Here is a 20,519-nt window from a genome sequence, read left to right as displayed (position 1 = left end):
ACACAGCCCCTTCTACTGCTGCACTTCTGCATCCAGCAGTTACATATTCTTCATAATCCAGTCACTACTCGATGGACACAAAATCCAGCTGGAAGTGGGGAAGATATTGACAACAACAAACAACAGTTTCCAGGCTCTGGGGCTGTGCTGCTGAAGATCTACATGGAGCTGTGTGCTCTTCTTCCTGATGCATCATCTGAGTGCACATCTCTGTTTTAAATGGGCTAAATGCAGAGCAGTGCTTCGTATTCCTGCTGTGCAGCACAGTTTCCATTTCCCAACGAGTTCCCCTTATCTGGCGTTTCTATCGAATCATGTTTAGAACCAATCTGTGCCAAGCCCAGGTTTACAGTGCGGGCAGCTCGTGGCTGTACTTTATACAGGAACCAGGAAACTCGAATACACCCACAAATCTTTAACCCATCACCTGGCTGAGTGACAGAAGAAAAGGCATTTGTAACCCACTGTGCAGCACTAAGACAATGTGCAGGGGCAGCAGCGAGTATGATTTAAATACATAGTGATACATATAGAGCTCTTTAACTGTGCCATAGAGAAGCAGGCTAAGCCTGAGTCACAGCTGCAAATGTCACCTTTGTCAGGATTAATAATGAAGCAAAAAAACCAACTGGAACTGTTGAACATCCAAAGTGGGAGCTGTAGGTACTGAAGACAACAACAAAAGCAGGACTCAGCACTTTATGTTGTTTTACCCTCACAAAGAGCATAAAACCTTCCCGTTATTAAAGTTAATATATATTAAGATTGTTCTTCCTGAGGCTGTTGAAGAGGCAGAACTTTGAGAGCAATCAAACACAGTGGTAACATGGCAAAGGCTGCATCAAAACCAGAGGGAGACAGAGTGCTCATCCCCGGGGAAAAACAGCAACAAAACCAGAACAACAGAAGCCCCTGGGATTCCTGTGTCTGTACCAAGAACAAACCTTTGGCATTTCTCTCACTTTCACTCAGATCCCACCCCAAATCACACCCACGAAATGACTTCAGACACTTCTGAATACCCACAGAGGCATCAGCTCTGCAATAAACACACATGGAAGCACGGCTCAGTGCTTCTGCATCATCAGAGCGATAGCAAAATTCCACTTTTAAGGTCAGTCTTTGATCATGGAACTTTGCAGCTCGTTTCCACTTATCTGCTCACACAGACGACTTGAGGAATTTCATTTTATTTCTCTCCCAGGGCAAATTATGTTTAGAGAGAAAAAAAAAAGAGCTCTAACAATGAACACCAATGACTGTCTTATAAATCATCTCTTTCTCTGATGGAAAGTCCTACATCCTTCCTGATCCACCCCCGCAGCTTATCCATGGATGTGGGAGAGGAAAGAAGACAAAAAGAGCCCACAGCACATTACTTATACACGCACAGAAGCAGAGTCTGAAAAGCCCCTGTGCATATTTGCCACTTGTATACATAAACCACCTAATAAAAGGCTGCATATACTAATTACCTTTTCTTTTCTCACACATAATGTCAAGCAGTAAACAGCAATTAGCAGCTGCAGTGCTTTTCTATTCAAGACGTGTGTATTAACTGGTGACTCACCAAATAATTTGCAGCCCAGCGTGCCAGTTATCTTCTCCTCCACAGAAAGAAATACTATTTTAAACAGAAAGTTAACCGCTTGCAGGCAGCAGAACCAGATAAATATTGCTGGTGAACCCCAACAGTGCAGAGGAAAGTGGGTGGGTTCAGCAGCCTACTGCAAGCCTTTCAAAGTACTCAAATAGGAATGAATGATACAGGGGGAGGGAGGAGGAAGAGTGGAGGCAGGCAAGAAAGGACTATTGCAATGTCAACCCACATGCTACGTGCCTTTTGTGGTATACAGACCTGCACTGCATGAACAATTTCAGTACAGGGCTAAGGGCTGTGTTATAATTCTCAGTAAGTACATTTGCAGCCTGACTCAGTGGTTTATTTCAAATGGGGACAGTAACCTGTGGAACAGAGGCCAAAGGCAGCGTGCGGCTGATCACAAAGAGCTTGAAACTAGAACATGCACTACTGTCTGTGAGGAAACTGCTCCCAGATCCAACACCTGCAGGAGCTGAGTGCCAGTGCCCCCTGCAAACATGGCCCGTGGTGCCTTTAGGAATTGTTGTGTCTTGCGGGTCCTGCTGAGTTTCCTGCAGAGTGCTGGATATCTCATTTGCAAAGCGTGCTGCCAGCTCCTCCCCCAGATTATGTCCACCATGTAATGAGTTTGACATTACAGTTTTGGCCAAACTTCTGTTCCATCCTATCTGATCAGATGCAATCAGAAAGCAGTACAATCCAATGAAATTCTATGGAATTAAATGCAATTGCTTTCTGCTCCTTATGTTGTCCTCCAGGGACTATTTACTGACAGTCTGGAAAATCTACAACTTTGTGGTTGAAGACTGAACCACAGACGTTAAATTCTACTTTAATTCCATTAGGAAACAATTAGTATTTATGATTAAAAGATTTAAACGCTTTGTCAAAATAAGAAACCCCCAAACAAACAAACAACAACAAGAAATTCAAATAAATTGCAGTCATTTATTTACCAAAAAATCCCACCAACCCAGTGATGGTCACTTTAAATCCTTCCAAATCTCATAATTCTTGAATAACATTACTCTTTTATTCTCTGAATAAGGCTGAAATAAAGCTTTGTGGAATCCTTTTCCATGTTACCTGCTTCAACTCCAAATGAAGAGTTAGGTTTCCTTCAGCATGATCTCAGTCATTCTTCAATGATAACAGCAGATAACAGCAGTTATCTGAACCCAACCTTTGCAATGCAGGTTTAAGGATATTTTTAACATCAATTCAGGAAAGCCAATATACATCAAAATGAAAATTCAGGAATGAAAATGAATCCAGGTGTGCAAAAACATTTCTATTTCTATTCCCATTGTGGTACTATGTTATCCCTGGTTCTGATTAAGACACCAGGCTTTAACTTGTCATTGTCATATCCACGAACTGTTCAGTGAATTACTGCTCAGCTGCATATCAAGGCAATACTACCAGCCTTCTGCAAGCAAAACTTTGCACACTTTTGACATACGTGGAGTGGCTAAAAGCCCAATCTGAAGCCATTCGTAATTTTTTAGACTGACAATGAATATGTACTTGTAAAAAGCATCAATGACATTGCTAACCTGCTATGTGCATAGTCTTGGTACATGCAGTAAATCTGACAAAACGGAGATGTCACATTTCTTGTGCACAAAAGTGTACGGTTCATTTGCTCCTGATGGTATCTTCGCACACCGTGTGCTTTCCAGGGAAGTAAACACATTGTGCACAGAAACAATTATGGTACAATGAATGTTGTAAGATTAGTATAGCTCACCAGGTTGGGATTTGGTACGAACACAGCACAGATGATCTCTGCAGGCACTGCAGAAGACAGAAATGTATCAGCATAGCAAAAGGATTCACGGTAGTTCTGTTTGGAATGCTACAGATCCACACATCCTGCCAAACTCTGAAATATCAGCTTCTCTGTAAAGACAGTGAGGCTTTAAAAAAGAAATAAATAAAATGAAGCGACTTATGGGAAAGCCTGAAAATGAAAGGCAGGGACATTGCTGGGATGAAGGAAATTCAGTCCTATTGCAACCAGTGAGACCACAGGAAATGCTGTAAAATCAAAATATATACCTCAGAATTACAGAGACATGAATAAAAGGATCAGTCTTCCTGATCTTCCAGCTTCTATACTTGGAAACTTGTATTTTCGAGCAGGTTGACTAAATACTTAACAAAGTTACCAACATGATAACTGAAATTCACCAACGTCATCCCAAGTCCTAATGGGAAGGGATTGATCGATTTATTTCAGACCGACACTGACCCATGTCCAGCACTCACGGAATGCACAGGAGCTCATACAAAAAGCAAAGGCCCATCGCCCTCAGAACTCACCGCCCATCCTGTCAGCTACACACAGCACCCGCCATCCCCTCCCACCTCACCCAATGGCCGCCATCTTGCACGCCCCGCCCCTCCTCTCATGGCGCACGCTCAGTTGGGCTCTGGCCGTAGCCATGGAGGACGCGCTGAGGCGGGAGCTGGGCACGGCGCTGCTCCGCGCTACCGGGCACTCCGGGGGCGGCTGTATCAGCCAGGGCCAGAGCTACGAGACGGACGGCGGCCGGGTGTATGTGAAGAGCAACTCGAAGCCGGAGGTGGGGGGGGTTTTGAGGGTGGGATGTGTGCGCAGGGCCCTTGGTTCGATGCGGGGGGTGCGCGGGCTCCTGTGAGAGCGGCCGCTCCGTGGAGGTGGGCGGCAGGATCGGCCCGGGTGGAAGTTACTGCACGGTTACTCTGTGCTTGTGGCAGCACACGGCTTCATTGGACTGACCGAGCAACTTCTATTTGCATTTAATAACAGAAATATTTTTTGTTTGGGTCCAGAGGAGGGCCACGAAGATGATCAGGGGCTGGAGCACCTCCCCTATGAGGACAGGCTGAGGGAGTTGGGTTTGTTCAGCCTGGAGAAGAGAAGGTTGCGGGGTGACCTCATTGCAGCCTTTCAGTACCTGAAGGGAACTTACTGCCAGGAGGGGAGTAAACTCTTGGAAAGGGCTGATAATAGCAGGACACGGGGAAATGGTTTTAAGTTAAACGAGGGAAGATTTAGGTTGGATGTTAGGGGGAAGTTCTTCACTAGGAGAGTGGTTAGGTCCTGGAACAGGCTGCCCAGGGAGGTTGTGGATGCCCCGTCCTTGGAGGTGTTCAAGGCCAGGTTGGACAGGGCCCTGGGCAACCTGATCTAGTAAAGGTGTATGTTTGGTGGCCCTGCCAGGCAGGGGGTTGGAACTACATGATCCTTGAGGTCCCTTCCAACCCGGCTCATTGTGTGATGCTGTGTGATTTTAAAGTTTGCTTGCTCCTATAGGTGCTTCTCAGTTTGTTGACACTCCCTGATTGTATCAGGGAACCGAACAGAAGATAAATGGTAATGCAGCAGAACACTGACAGGCTGAGCTGTCCTGTGTGAGGCTGCAAGCACCTTGAATTGAAACAGCCATTCTATTGAGGCTTTTGTTCAGTGTGTGTTTAGGTATTCGGTGCAGTTCATTACAAGGTAGGGCCATGGAAGAAGATCTGGAAAGATCTATTCAGTAATTGTTAGGGTTTTTATATTGTTAGTATTTTGCTCGTGTCTGTGGATTCTAAATGCCGATTAAAGCAAACTGTGCCAAGCTGTTGTAATGCTGTGTAGTGTGAATATATATCAGCAGTTTCTTTAAAAAACCGAAATCCTCTAGAAAATGCTGTTTTTAAAAACTATTAAAGTTAACAGCTTCACCTGTTATGATGATGTAGATGGACTTGTAGTGTTTACAGACTTCCTCCAAACAAAGATATTACAGCAGTATTTCATTCTTGATCATCTTTAGGTTGTGGGATTTTAACTTGATGTCTGTTGTGAACAGTCCTATCTCTGTGTTTTGTATATTAGTAATGGAGGGCTTGTATTCCATTTCTGGTTTATTCATCATATTTCATTGCTTCTACTTTTAGTAAATATTACCCATTTCCCATGTGACTTCTGCAACTCCACGTAACTCTTCTAGAGCAGTATTTCTTCATGTGATTAGTGCCAGTAGAACAACACAAGGGAATGATGTTACTCAAAGTCATTCTAGTCATTTGCTTCATGATCAGTCAATGAAATACCACTTATGTTTCAAATGTGCGAGTTACATTCCTTCAGTTGTAAACAGAAGAAGTTGCTTTTATGTTTATAGAGCATGGCAGAAATTACATCCCTTCGATTAAATCACTTTATGAAGTTCAATCTCTAGTTCTACCTGGCTGTCAGATGGGGTTGTTTGGATCTATCTCTGCCTTGTACATGCATTAACATACTTGCTTCTTGTTTTTATTCTTTTATTCATTTCTTGTTTACAACCTTGGTTGGTTTTATGAAATAATCTTCTTTACCTGTGACTGGTGTTAATAGAGATTAATACTTTCCTTTGATATTTGACAGGCTAGAAGGATGTTTGAGGGAGAAATGGCAAGTCTAGAAGCCATCCTGAAAACAGAGACAATAAAAGTGCCGAAACCCATCAAAGTTATAGACCTGCCTGGGGTCAGTACCCTGTTTGTGATGGAACATTTGGAAATGAGAGGTTTAAACAGGTAAAGCACAGCAGTGTCATTGCGTCTTATGTCAGAAGTGTTGATTGTTGTGGCAATTAAATATTTATTTTGGGGGTGAGGGGATGGAGGTTGTGTCAAGTCAAGTTACCTCTAGGAATTTATATAGCAGAGAACTATATAAAATATATCAGAATACTTCAGCTAGTAAATACATCAACAAGTGTGTGGTGTTGTCTATTTTTATAGTACTTAATTATTTTTAAATTATAGTTTGTTTTTTACAGTAAGGTAAACTATTTAGTCAGCTGCTTTATACACTTGCATTTGATATAGGAACTGCTGTTTATTATTTCTTGTCATGAAAATGGAAAGCCACTTCCAAACATGATTGCATCCAGATTTCATGTTATTTTTTCAGTAGTTCTCACATTGGTTTTAATGGCTTTAAGCCTTTGGCCCTTCTCTGTTGCAAACACTTGAGTAATTTAAAAAGTGATGTGTATTTCCCTCCAGTTTCATTAGGGAGATGGGCATAGCTGGCTTCCTGCTTCAGTCTCAGTATTTCTGCAGCCAGCTTAGTTTCTCATTTGTTAAGACAACTCAGTGAACTCTATTAGGAAGAGCAGAAAGTCTGTTGTTTTTGCTGACTAAGATGAGAAGGGTTCAGATGCACACCTTGATCTACAAATTTCAGGGGATAGCTATGGTCTGTGTTAATGAGAAGAAAATGGAGAAATGACCTCACCTTAAATGATAGTGCCTTTAGAAGTAGGGAGAGATGTGAGAGGTGAGAGACAGGAGAAGTAGCACAGTGTTATTCATATGGGAGGCAGCTGGTTGTGAGAGTTGTTTGTAATTACAGCAGGACTTTTCTAAACTGTGTAGAGGGCAAACTTTAAAAGTTAAAAAGAAGATAAATGAGGGCCATTATGCTCTTTGTCTTATCAGTCTTTTAGAGAGAAGGAGGCAGAATGAGGGACAGATATAAAGAAGAGTCTGGGTTTTATCTTTGCTAAGGATACTTTTGTTTCTAGGCATTCATCAAAACTTGGAACACAACTGGCTGATCTCCACCTTCATAACCAGCAACTTGGAGAGAAGCTGAAGAAAGAAGAGAGCACAGTTGGTACAGTACACAGCTGTTAATGAATTTAACCTAGTTAATAATCTACAAAACAGTTAATTTAACTTCTGCTGTTTCAGGACACGTTTTCTTCTTCCACTAAAGTGTCTTAAGAATATTTGTGGAAGAAGCACCCAGGCTGAGTGGGGATGGGGTTATTGGTATTTTTTTCCTGTTTGTTTTTTTTTTTCTCTGTAAGCAAAACGAGTATTCTATTTGGACCCTTGAAACCCTGAGCCATGGCTTCTACAAGGACAGGATATTAGAGCAGATATACTACATCAAAATAGGATGATGAATTTATAATGTAGTTAATTTACATTGAGCTCTAAAGTTAACTGACAGCAATAACCATTGTAACAAAAAGTATATTAACGTGCTTTTCTTTTTTTAAATCTCAGTAGGAAAATCTTTGTACACTTCATTGTGTAGTTTTTAAGGTCCATTTGTAATTTAGATGCTTAGAATCTTGTCATTGGTATTGGATTTTTGTCTTTGATTTGAAAGGTAAAGGGCAAGGGCAAATGGAAGTCCAGTTTGTGGATCAATTTGGCTTTCACACAGTTACCTGCTGTGGCTATCTTCCACAGGTAGGTTACGTTTCATGAGAGTGATAGAATGTATTTTATTTTGCCTTGAATAATGCACAAAGGGCCATAAATGTTGTAATAGAAATTCATTTATATATGACATTACAAAAAGAAAAAGCATTGTTTAGCCTGCAGAAGAAAGTTGTGCTTTGGACACCACTTATGGATGCAGTAGACATCCATATCTTTTCTTTTTTTTGTATCTTATTGCTCAGTGAAAAGTATTTTCCCCATATTTTAACATTTCAAGATACTTCTTATTAAATTTGTAACATTTACTATTCAGGGTGTTTTCAGCTTAAAGGCTGTGTATTCCTCCAATGTTATATTTGAAATAAGAAAAACTGTGCATGGTGTAGAACCAACATCTGCAATCCTCTTCCTACAGGTGAATGACTGGCAGACAGACTGGGTGACTTTCTTTGCCAGGCAAAGAATCCAGCCCCAGATGGATATGATTGAAAAGAATTCAGGAGACAGGGAAGCGAGAGAACTTTGGGCTCGACTTCAGGTAAAAGTTCTCTCAGTTGTTCAGATTTTCTTGTCATAGAACAGTTCCTTCTTGTTGGTTTGCCTCAGTGCTGTTGATAAGACACTACTAGTCCTAGCAAGGACTCCAGCTTTTGGAGATTAAAATGCCTTTTAGTCTGTTTCACTGGCTTTTGTAAGTCACCCTATACACTAAAATGAATGCGTGCCGAATGCCATTTGGCTTTACTGTCTGGGAAATTCTAGATCAAGTTCATGTTTCTCTTTCCCTCAAAAACATTCATGATGATAAATGTATATTTGGAGTGCTGTTCTGCATGCTCTTTGTTTAAGGTTTGTGTCTGATTAAGTGACTGCAGTATTAGACATTTGGGTGTTATTTTGTAGAAATCTTTTCAAGATTGTCAGGAGTATCCTGAACTTTCTCATAATGACAAAGTGACTTTGCTTCATGTTATTTCTAAAGCCTGTTAGGTGCTATGGTGCTGAATTTAGTTTTACATTTTGAAGTTTTGAATGCTGATGAACCATCTGAACAGTTCAGTGACTGGTTGTCATCTGCTTCCTTTTGTGTAAAAGTAGAATTTCTTTTAATTTTATCTGCATCTCTGTTGATAAGGTCCTATGATGTTCCAACTTAATTTTTTAAACTGATTATTAAGCAAGTTGAATTCATAGATGCAGCCTTTGCATCTATGTGGATAAAACCCTATAATCATTCACAAAGTTATTACTGATATGTCTTGCTTTTCTTCCCTTGCAGCTGAAGATACCCAGTTTGTTCTGTGATGTGGAAATTGTTCCTGCTCTCCTGCATGGAGATCTCTGGGGAGGAAATGTTGCAGAGGATGATTCTGGTCCAATTATCTTTGATCCAGCTTCCTTCTATGGCCATTCAGAGTATGAGCTTGCAATAGCAGGGATGTTTGGTGGTTTCAGCAGTTCTTTTTACTCTGCTTACCACAGTAAAATTCCTAAAGCTCCAGGGTTTGAAAAACGTTTAAAGCTTTATCAGCTTTTTCACTACATGAACCATTGGAACCATTTTGGTTCAGGGTACAGAGGGTCTTCTCTAAACATTATGAGAAATCTGGTAAAGTGATATCTTGCTCAAGCACGATGCTGCCTGTGTTGCTTGGAAAACTGTGCACTTGATGATGCAACTACAGGGCTGGCAATGTTAAAATAGCTGTTAGATCCTTGACCCCATTGCTCAGCTTAAGACCTAGAATCTGTGAGTCCTACTGAGTACCAGGTGTGGTAAATTCGTCCCTTTTTAGCAAAGATGGAGAGGGAAATATCTAAGGAGGGAGCTTATTTGACTGTGTAAAAGATCCATCAATGTCAAGAAGGCATTGTGTGCTTGAGACTAGGCAAGTTAATAGAAATCAAAGAACTCAAGTGTAAATTATGTGGAATTTTTCTTAGGGACCAGTTGCTCTTAAGAGTAGAGAAATGCTGGGGATCATTTTTGTACCCTAATGGAAAATAATTAGAGGAGTGTTTGCGAAATGTAAATCTGCTTTCCTTAATTACTGAGCAGGTGGCTTGAAAACTTGCTCCCTGGTTTTTGCTGTTCCTCCCGCCTATTCCACGACAGACTGCTCAGATCCTTTCAAGTCTTAATTTCCAGTTAGGTGAATGGAAACAGTGTAAACAAAATATTTGGACAGCCAAGAAGACAGTTGTGCAACTGAAGCTGTACAAAGGGATTTGGACTTGCTAATTGTTTTGTTTATGTGATTTCATTGAATGGAGACTGCTTCTCATTCTGTTGAAAAGCAGTAGGAAGTGTATTTTTTGGTGTGCATTTTGCATTCCTGTTGGCTGTTCTGTGCTTGCCAGTCAGCCAATTCCTGCATAGAGAAATTTTATTTTCACTGAAACTAGCTCTATTTTCTGAGTTATTCTGCTGTCCAATAGCATAAATTCTTAGAGCAGGTTTTCTCAAGTAAGACGCTCTACTTGTGTACATCACGTGAGGATGTGCTCTCTCATTAACAGAAAGGTACATTTTCTGATTGCTGTCATTGCCAACAGGGTAATGCTATCAAATTGTGGTATGTTCCTCATATAAATTATGTAGTTTAGCCTACAGGTGCCCTAGGTTAACTTATTTTTTTCAGTACCCACTAAGTGCACTTTTTAGCTCTAGGGTTAAGAAACATGGAACCAAAAGAAGTTAAAATAACTTACAGAACAGCAACTCTTCATCACTGCCATAAATGATTTAATGATAGCTTTGCAGATTAGCTACTTGTTGTACTTGCAGGATAATACTAAAACTGTAACCCTGCTGTTTTTGGTATAGGGTGGTAATGACATTGCAGTGCCAGGTAGGTGAGATGATGATTCCTAATGTGAAATTTAAGTGTTTGGGAATGATTTTAATTAAAAATATTTTCACTGGATATTGGAAGATCATTGCAAGTTTTCTAGCTGTTGGTTTTGCAGTTATTTGTAAGGATTGGAAGCAATTTTGGAGAAGACTATCACTTGATATAACTTTGCTTAGTTCTACCACTATACTCATTGGCTGTTGAACTTTTGCAATAAAAAGTTGTAAAGCCTTGCTTGGTAGAATAGCTGCTCCTTTTGTCTTGTTCCATAATAAAAAGTTTTTCCTGTTGCTTATCGTTGTCTCTCTTTCCTGAATTAAAATATTACAGCTTGCTTTCATTCTTGGGGAGCTCCTTTATTTAACAGTCCACCCTGTTAAATCCCTCGTTTGTTGGACATAATGGCCAACAAGGACAATGGTGGTTGTACAGTCACAGATTTTAATTTGGAGTACTGTGTTGCTGAAGAAAACATTGATAAAATACAGAGCTTAGAAACTTATCTGCTGTTTGGGTATTGTTGAAGAAATGTTCTCACTGTGCCCTTTTCCTTGTACCAATTGTTCAAATGTAACATTCCATAACGCAGCTGATTGAAATATTTTTTTGATAGTCACTGTTTAGATTTCTTAATAGCTTATTTTCGCATATCTTCATAAAAAGGTAAAAGTTACTTAACAAAGTTGCTGGGTTTATGAAATCTTCAATGTCTTTATGTTGTTCAAATACTCATGTACTTTTAACTTCTCACCTTCTAATCATAACAGAAGTGGATTTTCTGTCAGTCATAGGCAAGATTGATAAATGCTAAATTTTCAAAGATCATCTTTTTGCAATAGAACAGAAAACATTTTTGTGTTTGAAGGAAAATTGTATGGATACCAGAGCTCTGCTTAAGTTTAACTAGAGGTTGGAGACGAGGATGAGATCTTTTCTGAAAGTGAGTTGCTGGAGAAACCTAAGGATGAAACTGTTCCAGTTCTGTGAGGTAATATTTTGTTTTTACATATGAATATTGTATAGTACCTCTCTTAATTCTTGTCCATGTTTGTCTTGACCGACTTACAGTCAGCAGCGTTATTCAACAGCAGACTAAAAATATGTTACTTGTGTCTTTAAGACCCACAGCGCGATTCGTAGTGTTGCGTGTAGACTCCCTCTAGTGGATTTGTTTAAGAATTACTTTTCCACCAACGCAAACAGCTTAAAAAAGAAAAACGGGTTCAAACTACAAATACCAGCAGCTCTCAGTGCTGTTGAGAAAGGACCCAGGACACACCTCTCAGTTTTATTCTACGAATATTTTTTTTTCTTCTATGTGAGCCGATGGAAGGGAGGCACTTTGCAATATTATCTCTGGATTAACTATTTTTTTTTTGTGCTATTTTTTTGGTTGTTTGGATAGCCCTTCATACCTCATAGCAGCGTGACAGTGAAAGAAGGACCCAAACCCTTAATCTTGTTTTGCACTGGATTTAGCAGGAGACAGTTGCAGAAGCCTGGGAATTACCATGGAGAAGATCCTGAAAACAGAATTGAAAACTTCAGTTCTGAAGGCATTTGGGAGCTCGGGAGGAGGATGTATCAGCCAAGGCCAAGCTTATGAAACAGACAGTGGACGAGTATTTGTTAAAATCAACAACAAACCTCAGGTTAATGCCGACAGATATTTAACTATTAATGTTATTGCATGTAGAGAGCTTTTCTCTTTTAAAAACAGATGATTAATGATTTAGAGTTCTGCATTTTCAGGCTTTTTTTCAGCTTTCATTTCAGTTTTCTTTTAAAATCTGTGGTCTACTTTACATCAAGTGTTAACATAGTGAGTTTAGTTAATGGAAAATGAGATTTTTAATGCACTATCATAGTAATCAACAACAGGAATTGTCATTGTTACATGTAAACAAGGGGCTGAGTACAGAGCTGTTATTGTAGCGCTTAGTTTGGAAAAGACTAAAGCTGAATTTGCATTCACTGCATTCCTTTTCATGTTTCGTTGGGTTGCTTGGTTGATTTGGTTTGTTTGTTTTAAGCTGTGAAGGTTTCAAACTTCCCATTGGCTGGACTTTCTACCGTAATATTCTTGCAAATATTCAGGCTGAGCTCTTGTCTTTTCTGTTACTAAATGAGTACAGTATTCAATTGGTGGTTGGTTGGTTGTTTTTTTCAATACCGTGCAGCAGAAACTTGCTATATCAGTATCTTAAAGTGCCTTAAAACTGCTGTGAAAAACATCTTCCCTTCAAAAATGCAGAGTACAGGCTTGGACTTTGTACTGTTATCTCATCTGGTGGCCACTGACCTGTATGGAGATGAGAACCAGTTTAAGGATTCAGTCTTTTATTTTATTTAGTAGTGGCCGGCTGTGGGTTGAAGGAAGAAGTCTTGGGTTTTATCCATAGAGATCCTGTTATGTCCGAGTAGTTTAATTCCATAAACAACTGGGAGCTCAGGGTGGAATATCACATACCCCACTACCCTGGAACAAACTGGTGAAAATTAATGAGGAAAAATAAACAAAATAAGGCACTGAAGTCTCATTGTATAGATTGAAAGCTACGCTCTTTTTACCAAGATAAAGCAAACTGTATTAAATCTGTAAGCAGTATATATAAATGTTTTTTCCTAAGGTACTTGTTGCAAATATCTCTATTTTAGCTGAAGGATGTTCTTATTCCTTGACAGGCTAGAAAGATGTTTGAGGGGGAAATGGCAAGTTTAGAAGCAATTCAGAAAACCAATATTGTGAGGGTGCCTCAGCCTATTAAAGTAATTGACCTTCCTGGAGGAGGAGCAATGTTTGTCATGGAGTACCTGAAGATGAAGCACCTCAACAAGTACGTCTGTACATCTTTTTCTCTTTTTTGATATATTTTTTTGTATCTTAGATTTTCTTTTTTTGTCCTGATTGCAGCTGGGAACAAATGAATGTTGTTCCTCATACCTGGTATGCTGCTGTGTTTTAGATGAGAATAACGCTGATAATGCTGTTGATGCAGAGCAGTGCTTACATTAAGTCAAGGACTTTGTCAGCTTCTCACACCTCCCTGCAGAGAGGAGGTTGGGGTACACAAGAGACTAAATGGAAACAGTGGGGGAGGGAGGCACTGCTTAGGATCTGGCTGGGTATAAGTCAGCAGGTTTTTTTTAACATTTACATTACATTGCATACAACAATTATGTTGTGCATCACTTGTTTTGTACATTTTTATAATTAATATTTTTCCCTTAATTCTCTGTCCTTTATCTTAACATATGAGTTTTGTTGTTGTTTTTCTGATGTTCTCCCCCCATCCCACTGTGGGGAGTGTGGGTAAAGGCTGTATGGTGCATATCTGTCTATCGGGTTAAACCACACCACTTGGTACAGCAAGTATTTATCAAGACTGATGTTTCTATGTTTATGCATGCAACCTTGTGGGTGTTTTTTCTTTTTTTTCCCCAAGAACATAATTTATGTTCTTTTTACTATCACATTTAATCAATTATTGTCTAGCTATTTGCTCCCAGTTGTGTGCTTGTGAAGTTCATTATGTCTGGCAAATGTAAAACCTTACACTTGGTCATAATGAATTGAGATTATTTTTTTTCCTGTAATGTTTTGTCCATTTGTTTAGTTTCAGTTTTGTTTTGTTCTTTGATCCTCCAGATATTCTTCAAAGCTTGGAGAGCAGATAGCAGAGCTTCATCTTTATAACCAGAAACTTGGAGAGAAATTGAGGAAGGAAGGAAATACAATTGGTAAAGTATAGATTCCTGTGTACTAAAACAAAAATGATTTGGCTGTGGTATAGTAGTGTGTTATACTGGCTACAGGCAGTACTAGGACACTGTTGAGTTACTGAGCTCTGTCAGTAATACTCATTACTAGCTTGGAGTTTCAGTTTATGCTTGTAGCCATCAACTTCAAATTCACTTCATATGGGCAGCGCTGGAGCAGCTTAGTCTCTTATTTGCTGTTGTACTTTATTTAGTTTATTGTTTAAAGTTTTTTAATTTTTACATGTTTATATTCATGTTCTTTCCATTTTTAGAGGGTGTTGAGACAATGAGAAAACTGTAAATTTATTTGCCCATGCTTGTGTATTGTGGTTTGTTTTTTTTTTTTCTTTTCCTATAATCTGAAATATAGCCCTGTGTTTGCAAGCCTTGCTATATAAAGATCTCAGAACTGCTTGTGTTTATGTTTCTTAGGTAAAGGAGCCAGTTGCTCTGATTTTCAGTATGTGGATAAGTTTGGATTCCATAAGGCCACTTGCTGTGGTTATATACCACAGGTACGTTGCCCATTTGTGAAAGGTGACGTGGTTCTGTAAACTCCTTAGATAAAGGTTTGTTTCATTGGCCTTCAGCTTTAGGATAACAGTTCTGCTTTCACAGCTTCATTTTGACCTGATGATAAAGGGAATATGGTGGTTCTTCAACGTGTGTAACCTGCTACCATGCATGTAACAAGTAAATAGAGTGGATTGAATAAGAATTTGAAATAATTTGGTAATTCTTTAGCCTTGTGATAGTTAATAGAATAAGCACCTCTACCTCAGCCATGTCTTTGATTTTGGTTTTCTAAACTCCTACTGAATAGATTTTAAATGGCAAAATCCACTGTTCTTAGAGGGCTTTGTCACTTAAGACGTTGGAACTATCTCTGAGATAAATCAGTCATTTGCTGACTGTGCATGACTGAATTTCATCCTACTAATTAACTGAATCAGTGTACTACTATTTGAAAGACCTTGTTAAGTACAGATTTATACCAGATTAGAAACACATTGCCTAATAAAAATAAATCCTTTTGCATTTCCAGAAAGGCTTTGGAATATAAATGGAACAACTGAAATGGGCTCACTGGAAATTATACCTCCAAAACACATTAAGAAAATGTCAATGAATGAAAATAGGGAGAACCTCAACTTACACCTCATGTGAAAGTCAGACTTGCTTAGGCATGGAAGAAAGCATCACTTCAGACTGAGCAATTGACTGAATGTCTAATAGAATTCTAATTAGCATGTCTAATACCAACATCGTGACAGTATCAAACATCTTAACTTGTTATGCACTGACTGCATATCTTAACGTATCTTAAAATAGTTCTAAATGTCTGCATCATGTTTTCCAGGTGAATGAATGGCAGAGTGATTGGCCTTCTTTCTTTATTCGTCACAGACTCCAAGCTCAGCTGGATCTGATTGAAAAAGATTATGGAGACAGGGAAGCAAGAGAGCTTTGGTCACAGCTGAAGGTATGAACCGAATCTTAAATGTGTGGGGTTTTTTGAATGTTACAAGATATGTATCAGTGGAATTTTAAATATACTTTATAACAGGTTTAAGTAACTTTTCACAAGCAACAGTAACAGCTTCATGGCTGGTCCAACAGCACCGTCAGCTGAAAGAGTTCATGTTACTCTTCCAGTTGTGTTTTTTTTTTGTTATTTTTTTTAATAAGATAGTGAAAATAAACCTGCAATTTTGTTTTAAGCTCTTTAATTTTTACATGTTTGTTCATATTCTTTTAGGTGAAGATTCCTGAAATGTTTTCTGATGTAGAAATTGTTCCTGCTCTACTTCATGGGGACCTGTGGGCAGGAAATGTGGCTGAGGATGAATCTGGGCCGATTATCTTTGACCCTGCTTCCTTCTATGGCCATTCAGAGTTTGAACTGGCCATTGCTGGAATGTTTGGTGGGTTTAGCAGCTCATTTTTCTCTGCCTATCATAGTAAAATACCCAAAGCTCCAGGATTTGAGAAACGAAATAAATTGTATCAGCTCTTTAATTACATAAACCACTGGAACCATTTTGGGACAGGATACAGAGGATCTACCATAAATGTAATGAAAAAACTTTTAAAGTAAGCAGACAGAGACTATGTAATTTCTCAAACCTGAGTGATTAGCAGCCTCTGCTTATCAGAAATAACACAAGCTAGGAATCAGTGTTGATGATAAAACCCATGACAAGGCTTAGTAGACTTCTGAGCCTCACTAAATGTTAATAGTGATTGATTGCCTATTTTTTGACATATAGTAGTTTACTAGCACAAATTCATACACAGGAAAAAAAACTGCAGTGTTTATGAAGACTCCACTGGGTTGGGAAGTAGCATTACAGTCAACTTAACCTTATTTTGTATAGGGAGTATCACTTCTGCTGTATTTCCACAGTTGTTTGCAGCTTACCACATCTATTGGTCTCTCAATACTGAGAGTTCCTGCTGTGGGACTGGTGCTGGAAGTAATCACTGGTTTCTTGGCTTTCCCCTCCATTTGTTTTGTTTTGCTTCAGTTTTCTGTCTTTCTTTGCTTCTTTTACCTATTTATGTTTGTCTTCATTTCTTTCTGTGTAAGGGTTATGATTCAAAATTTAAGTTAGATTTTATGAATGTGAAAACAAAAACATTCTCTTTTGGATTTAAAGGTAGACAGGGTCCTTCAGACTGCAGTTGACGCTAGCATTCCTAATATTTATTTTAATGTAATCAAATGTTTTTTGTGTTTCCCTGAGAAATTCAGTTGAGTAGTTTTTCTTAAAAGCTGCTGTAGTTCCTTGGTAATTAATTATACGGTCAGAAAATAGATCATTGCCATAACTTTGATAATAACATAGTTTTAACAGTCTTTATTGTGCGTAATGCTCTGATAGGAACATTTAAATAACTGTGAAAACATAGCAAAGAGTAGGAGGGATACTTGTTTGCATAGCGAGTATCAGCTTTGCTGTGTTGGTTGGTGCCTGATATATTTCACTTTTAGATGATAATGTACAGTAGGCAAAGCTGGTCTGCTCTGCCAGTGCTGCTTTATTGGGGGAACAGTGTCACACTGGATAGCTTTATCTATTTTAGTATTCCTGATGTTCTATTTTTATAGAAAATGGGCAGTGAGGATGTGGGGAGAAAACTGTGCACCAAAGGTGCTGGTGTACAATGTGAGCTGGGGTATGTTAGTGATCTATTTTTATAAAGAAAAGTAGTAAAACCAAGTAATGTGGCCCAACAAATGCTTAAGGAACTAAGAATGGTAGAACTTCTGTGTGCAATATTTGTGTGGCTGTAGTGATTAATAGCCAAAATATCATATTCACAAATAGCAGATGACTTGGTTTAAGTGGATGTGCCATGAAGATTTATTAGATTTTTTGGTAATTTATACTATTTAAAATAATTTAATTATCTAAATATAACAGAACAAGTTATTTTTTTTTACTTCCTTGATTTTGGGCTGCAGTTGGTGGGATTATACACTTGATACAGCTTGAAAAGTGGAAAAATAGAGTGAGAATACAGTTGAAATTGTAGCTGAAAGAACAATGAAGTGCTGAGTCCTCACATTTAATCATGTGTGCGATTCAGGTGTTGCACTGAAAGTACATATGAGCTTAAGATGTATTGTTGTCCAATAAAATACTTGTGTTACAGAAGCCAGTTGTGTGGTGTACTTTCCTTCTGTGGTTGTGTTTTGTGTTAATGAATGTGATCCTGAAGATGGATATTTGAGTATGGCTGGTGTTGCCAGATCTTGAGGAGGAGAAACCCCCACCTGTCCTGTAATGACTGAGGTTTTCCCCTGTATTTTCTTTTGCAGCTGATAGGGAATGAATGAATGAACACTCCTGGGGGGGACCCTGCATCTCCGTGTCCTGCTCCTTGGGCTGTGTGCTCTGTCAAGCAAAAGGAAAACATGAGGAGGCTTTATTCAGTGTCTGCTTTAGGTTCTGACTTCAGTGTGCCAAGAGAGGAGCAGCCACGTAGTGCTGCTGTGGGGTAAAAAGGAGCTGGGGGGGGCTGGGGGAGGGAAGTGGGTGGAAATGTGGGGTAGATGAGGGGTAAAACATCTTCCTCGGGAATGATGTCGAGAGGGGCAAACGTGAACCTGCTTGTATCTTCCCCTCTCTGGAATGTGAGAACTATTGCACCTTTGTGCTTTAGGTAAGAGTCGACCATTACCCTCCCCACCTCAACCACGGTGTGATTAAGAAATGGCGGTGGTTACAGATAACGCTGCACTCCAGCGTTTTGCAACTCCTTTTTGTGTTTTATAACCTATGCTCAATGCTTAAAGCCAAATTTACCTCAGGTGTTAACGTCTGTCAGAGCCTTTGCTCCATAGCGGCGCACAGCTGCTCGCTACCGGCCGCCCGCTCAGCCCCGCCCCGCACACGGGTGTTGCCGTCCCAGCTTTGGTCCCACTCCCGCTCCGTAGCAGCAGTGCTGGCTGAGAGCAGCGCTGTGCCGGTTGCCGGGGCGATCCGTGGGTTGTCTCGGTGTCCCGGGGCTGTCGCCATCACCGTGCGCCGTCTCGGAGCAGCGTGTGTGTGGGGCGGGTGCGGCCTAAGCGCGGAACCGCGGCGCTGTGAGACGCAGCGCTGTGACGCGGAGCTGTGGCGGCCTCGGCCATGGCTGTGGGAGAGACGGATGGAGCCGGCTCCGAGGAAAACAGGAACCGGGAGGATGTCATCGCCCGGGGGAACATCCTGGAGAGCTTCACCGAGAGCCAGGAGGTGCGGGCGCTCCTCGGGAACCTCAGATGTGTGTACGGGGACTCGGTGGCCCAGGAGGTGATCGTGGAGAAATTCATCGGTAAGGCACTGATGGCTTGAGCCTTTTGTTTCTTTGTTTGTAAGTTAATCATCGTGGGTTAATTATAACCTTGAAGCTTTTTTCAACAGGTAGTTGGGATTTTCAGTTTTATGTTTTTTCGCAGGTTCCACCCAGGGCTTGGATTGAAGGCCCTGAGTTCTGAGCCGTGCGGAACCTCCCGCTCCCTGCACAGAAAACAGCCGAGCTAACGTTTGTTTCTGCCACATAAAGTCATTTTTTGGCACCTGACTTCTTAAATGCATCCATTTTGAGCTCGGGAGCCATAATTTAATGTTTTTAATCTTCGTGTTGCTCTTAAAACATTAAGAGCAGCACACACGTGGTGTTAATTCTGATAGGAGGGGCCTCAGCTGTGACCGCAGCAGAGTGGAGCTCCCTCCCAGCACGGGTGTGATGTTCACCTGGTGCTGTCTGAGGTACATGGCTCATAGAGCTCCCAGCTTTGGATCTGATGCGATGTCCTGACCGGGTAACCTGCAAAACTTACTTTTGTGTATCTAAAATCAAGTGAAGTGGGTCAGAGCTTTGTATCGCTTTTGGTGAAATGATGGAATTGCTGAATCCTGTCCTGCTTCGTTGTCTGGGCTTTTGATAAAACCAGGTAGGCCAGCAATAAACCAGGAAAGGCTGGATTTGGAAATCTGACCTAGAAGTTACTCCATTGAATCAGCTGATAGTGGTCCATCTAAAGAGCTGATGACACAGAACTGCTCAGAAGGAAGCAGTAAGAACACTCATGTTATGAATATCCAGTCTCATAAGTGAAATGGCAGAGATGATGGAGTAGGAAAGCACTTAACATCATCAGCTGCTGAAGAGCCATCATCTTGTTCAGCTGATGGTGCTGCCATGCCTCACTTGTACATCACTGTCTATTCAGGCTGTATTTGAGCACTTCCTGCATGCATCTCTGCTCTATCACTTATTCTTGGGAGAAAAATCACATTGCTACCTGCTGCAAAACCGCCTTGTGCGCTTCTTGGGAATGTGTCAGTTGAAGATGGGGGATGTAGCTGTATCACAGGTATCAGAGCATAATATTGCTTAGAACGTGCCATTGAAACTGACAGGCGCTATTCGTCTTCAAAATGCAGTTCTAATATTTAGTGTTACAAATTATTAAGTGACCTTTCATGGCGATTGTTCCCAACATGGTGACAGGGTAAACGAGTAGCTTACAGATGTGAAGGTTAGTTATCTTCATCTACAAGCAGGCAATGCAGTAATAATTAATTACAGAAGATTTTGACACAGGT

General features: G+C 40.2%; 3 protein-coding genes and 1 long non-coding RNA gene across 7 annotated transcripts in view; 3 read left to right on the top strand and 1 right to left on the bottom strand.

The window, feature by feature from the left end:
* Positions 1 to 2,531: 2,531 nt before the first annotated feature.
* Positions 2,532 to 4,009, bottom strand: LOC146757320 (uncharacterized). Its single transcript, XR_014936760.1, has 2 exons — positions 3,929 to 4,009; positions 2,532 to 3,400 (listed from the first exon to the last, which is right to left on the bottom strand). It is a non-coding gene; the product is annotated as an uncharacterized LOC146757320 (long non-coding RNA).
* On the top strand, positions 3,073 to 10,954 carry LOC107322144 (ketosamine-3-kinase). 2 transcript variants are annotated; one of them, XM_085522744.1, is made up of 6 exons: positions 3,073 to 4,163; positions 6,006 to 6,157; positions 7,153 to 7,244; positions 7,749 to 7,831; positions 8,220 to 8,342; positions 9,084 to 10,954. In XM_085522744.1, exons 1-6 carry the CDS (start codon positions 4,017 to 4,019, stop codon positions 9,420 to 9,422), a joined length of 936 nt encoding a protein of 311 aa, XP_085378870.1. In that variant the 5' UTR covers positions 3,073 to 4,016; the 3' UTR covers positions 9,423 to 10,954. The 2 variants fall into 2 exon arrangements, with proteins under 2 accessions (XP_085378870.1, XP_015735336.2); XM_015879850.2 differs by having other exon boundaries at positions 4,041 to 4,191.
* FN3K (fructosamine 3 kinase) lies at positions 10,652 to 18,083 on the top strand. 2 transcript variants are annotated; one of them, XM_015879852.3, is made up of 7 exons: positions 10,652 to 11,647; positions 12,142 to 12,311; positions 13,345 to 13,496; positions 14,309 to 14,400; positions 14,854 to 14,936; positions 15,782 to 15,904; positions 16,181 to 18,083. In XM_015879852.3, exons 2-7 carry the CDS (start codon positions 12,171 to 12,173, stop codon positions 16,517 to 16,519), a joined length of 930 nt encoding a protein of 309 aa, XP_015735338.1. In that variant the 5' UTR covers positions 10,652 to 11,647; positions 12,142 to 12,170; the 3' UTR covers positions 16,520 to 18,083. The 2 variants fall into 2 exon arrangements, with proteins under 2 accessions (XP_015735338.1, XP_032304200.1); XM_032448309.2 differs by having other exon boundaries at positions 11,513 to 11,647; positions 12,139 to 12,311.
* A 960-nt stretch (positions 18,084 to 19,043) lies between these two features.
* Positions 19,044 to 20,519, top strand: part of TBCD (tubulin folding cofactor D) — a 97,438-nt gene continuing 95,962 nt past the window's right edge. For both annotated transcript variants that reach the window (XR_014936745.1, XM_015879840.3), the window contains exon 1: positions 19,044 to 19,242. Coding sequence is in view for 1 of the 2 variants with exons in the window: in XM_015879840.3 (XP_015735326.2) it covers positions 19,059 to 19,242 (184 nt within the window). In the remaining variant the exon portion in view is untranslated. The remainder of the gene's footprint in view (positions 19,243 to 20,519) is intronic.

This window comes from Coturnix japonica, chromosome 23, assembly GCF_054131305.1.
Source record: "Coturnix japonica strain WE chromosome 23, WE-NBRP24, whole genome shotgun sequence".
Classification (NCBI taxonomy): domain Eukaryota; kingdom Metazoa; phylum Chordata; class Aves; order Galliformes; family Phasianidae; genus Coturnix; species Coturnix japonica.
This window is presented reverse-complemented; position numbering and strand designations above follow the sequence as displayed.

Bases quoted from the DNA above. Each gene is read 5' to 3' on its own strand.
- LOC107322144 (XM_085522744.1), top strand. From the start codon at position 4,017: ATGGCGCACGCTCAGTTGGGCTCTGGCCGTAGCCATGGAGGACGCGCT. The intron at 6,158-7,152 runs GTAAAGCACAGC...TTTTGTTTCTAG, and splicing joins GAAATGAGAGGTTTAAACAG to GCATTCATCAAAACTTGGAA. The intron at 8,343-9,083 runs GTAAAAGTTCTC...CTTCCCTTGCAG, and splicing joins AACTTTGGGCTCGACTTCAG to CTGAAGATACCCAGTTTGTT.
- FN3K (XM_015879852.3), top strand. From the start codon at position 12,171: ATGGAGAAGATCCTGAAAACAGAATTGAAAACTTCAGTTCTGAAGGCA. The intron at 14,401-14,853 runs GTAAAGTATAGA...TATGTTTCTTAG, and splicing joins GAAGGAAGGAAATACAATTG to GTAAAGGAGCCAGTTGCTCT. The intron at 14,937-15,781 runs GTACGTTGCCCA...CATGTTTTCCAG, and splicing joins GCTGTGGTTATATACCACAG to GTGAATGAATGGCAGAGTGA.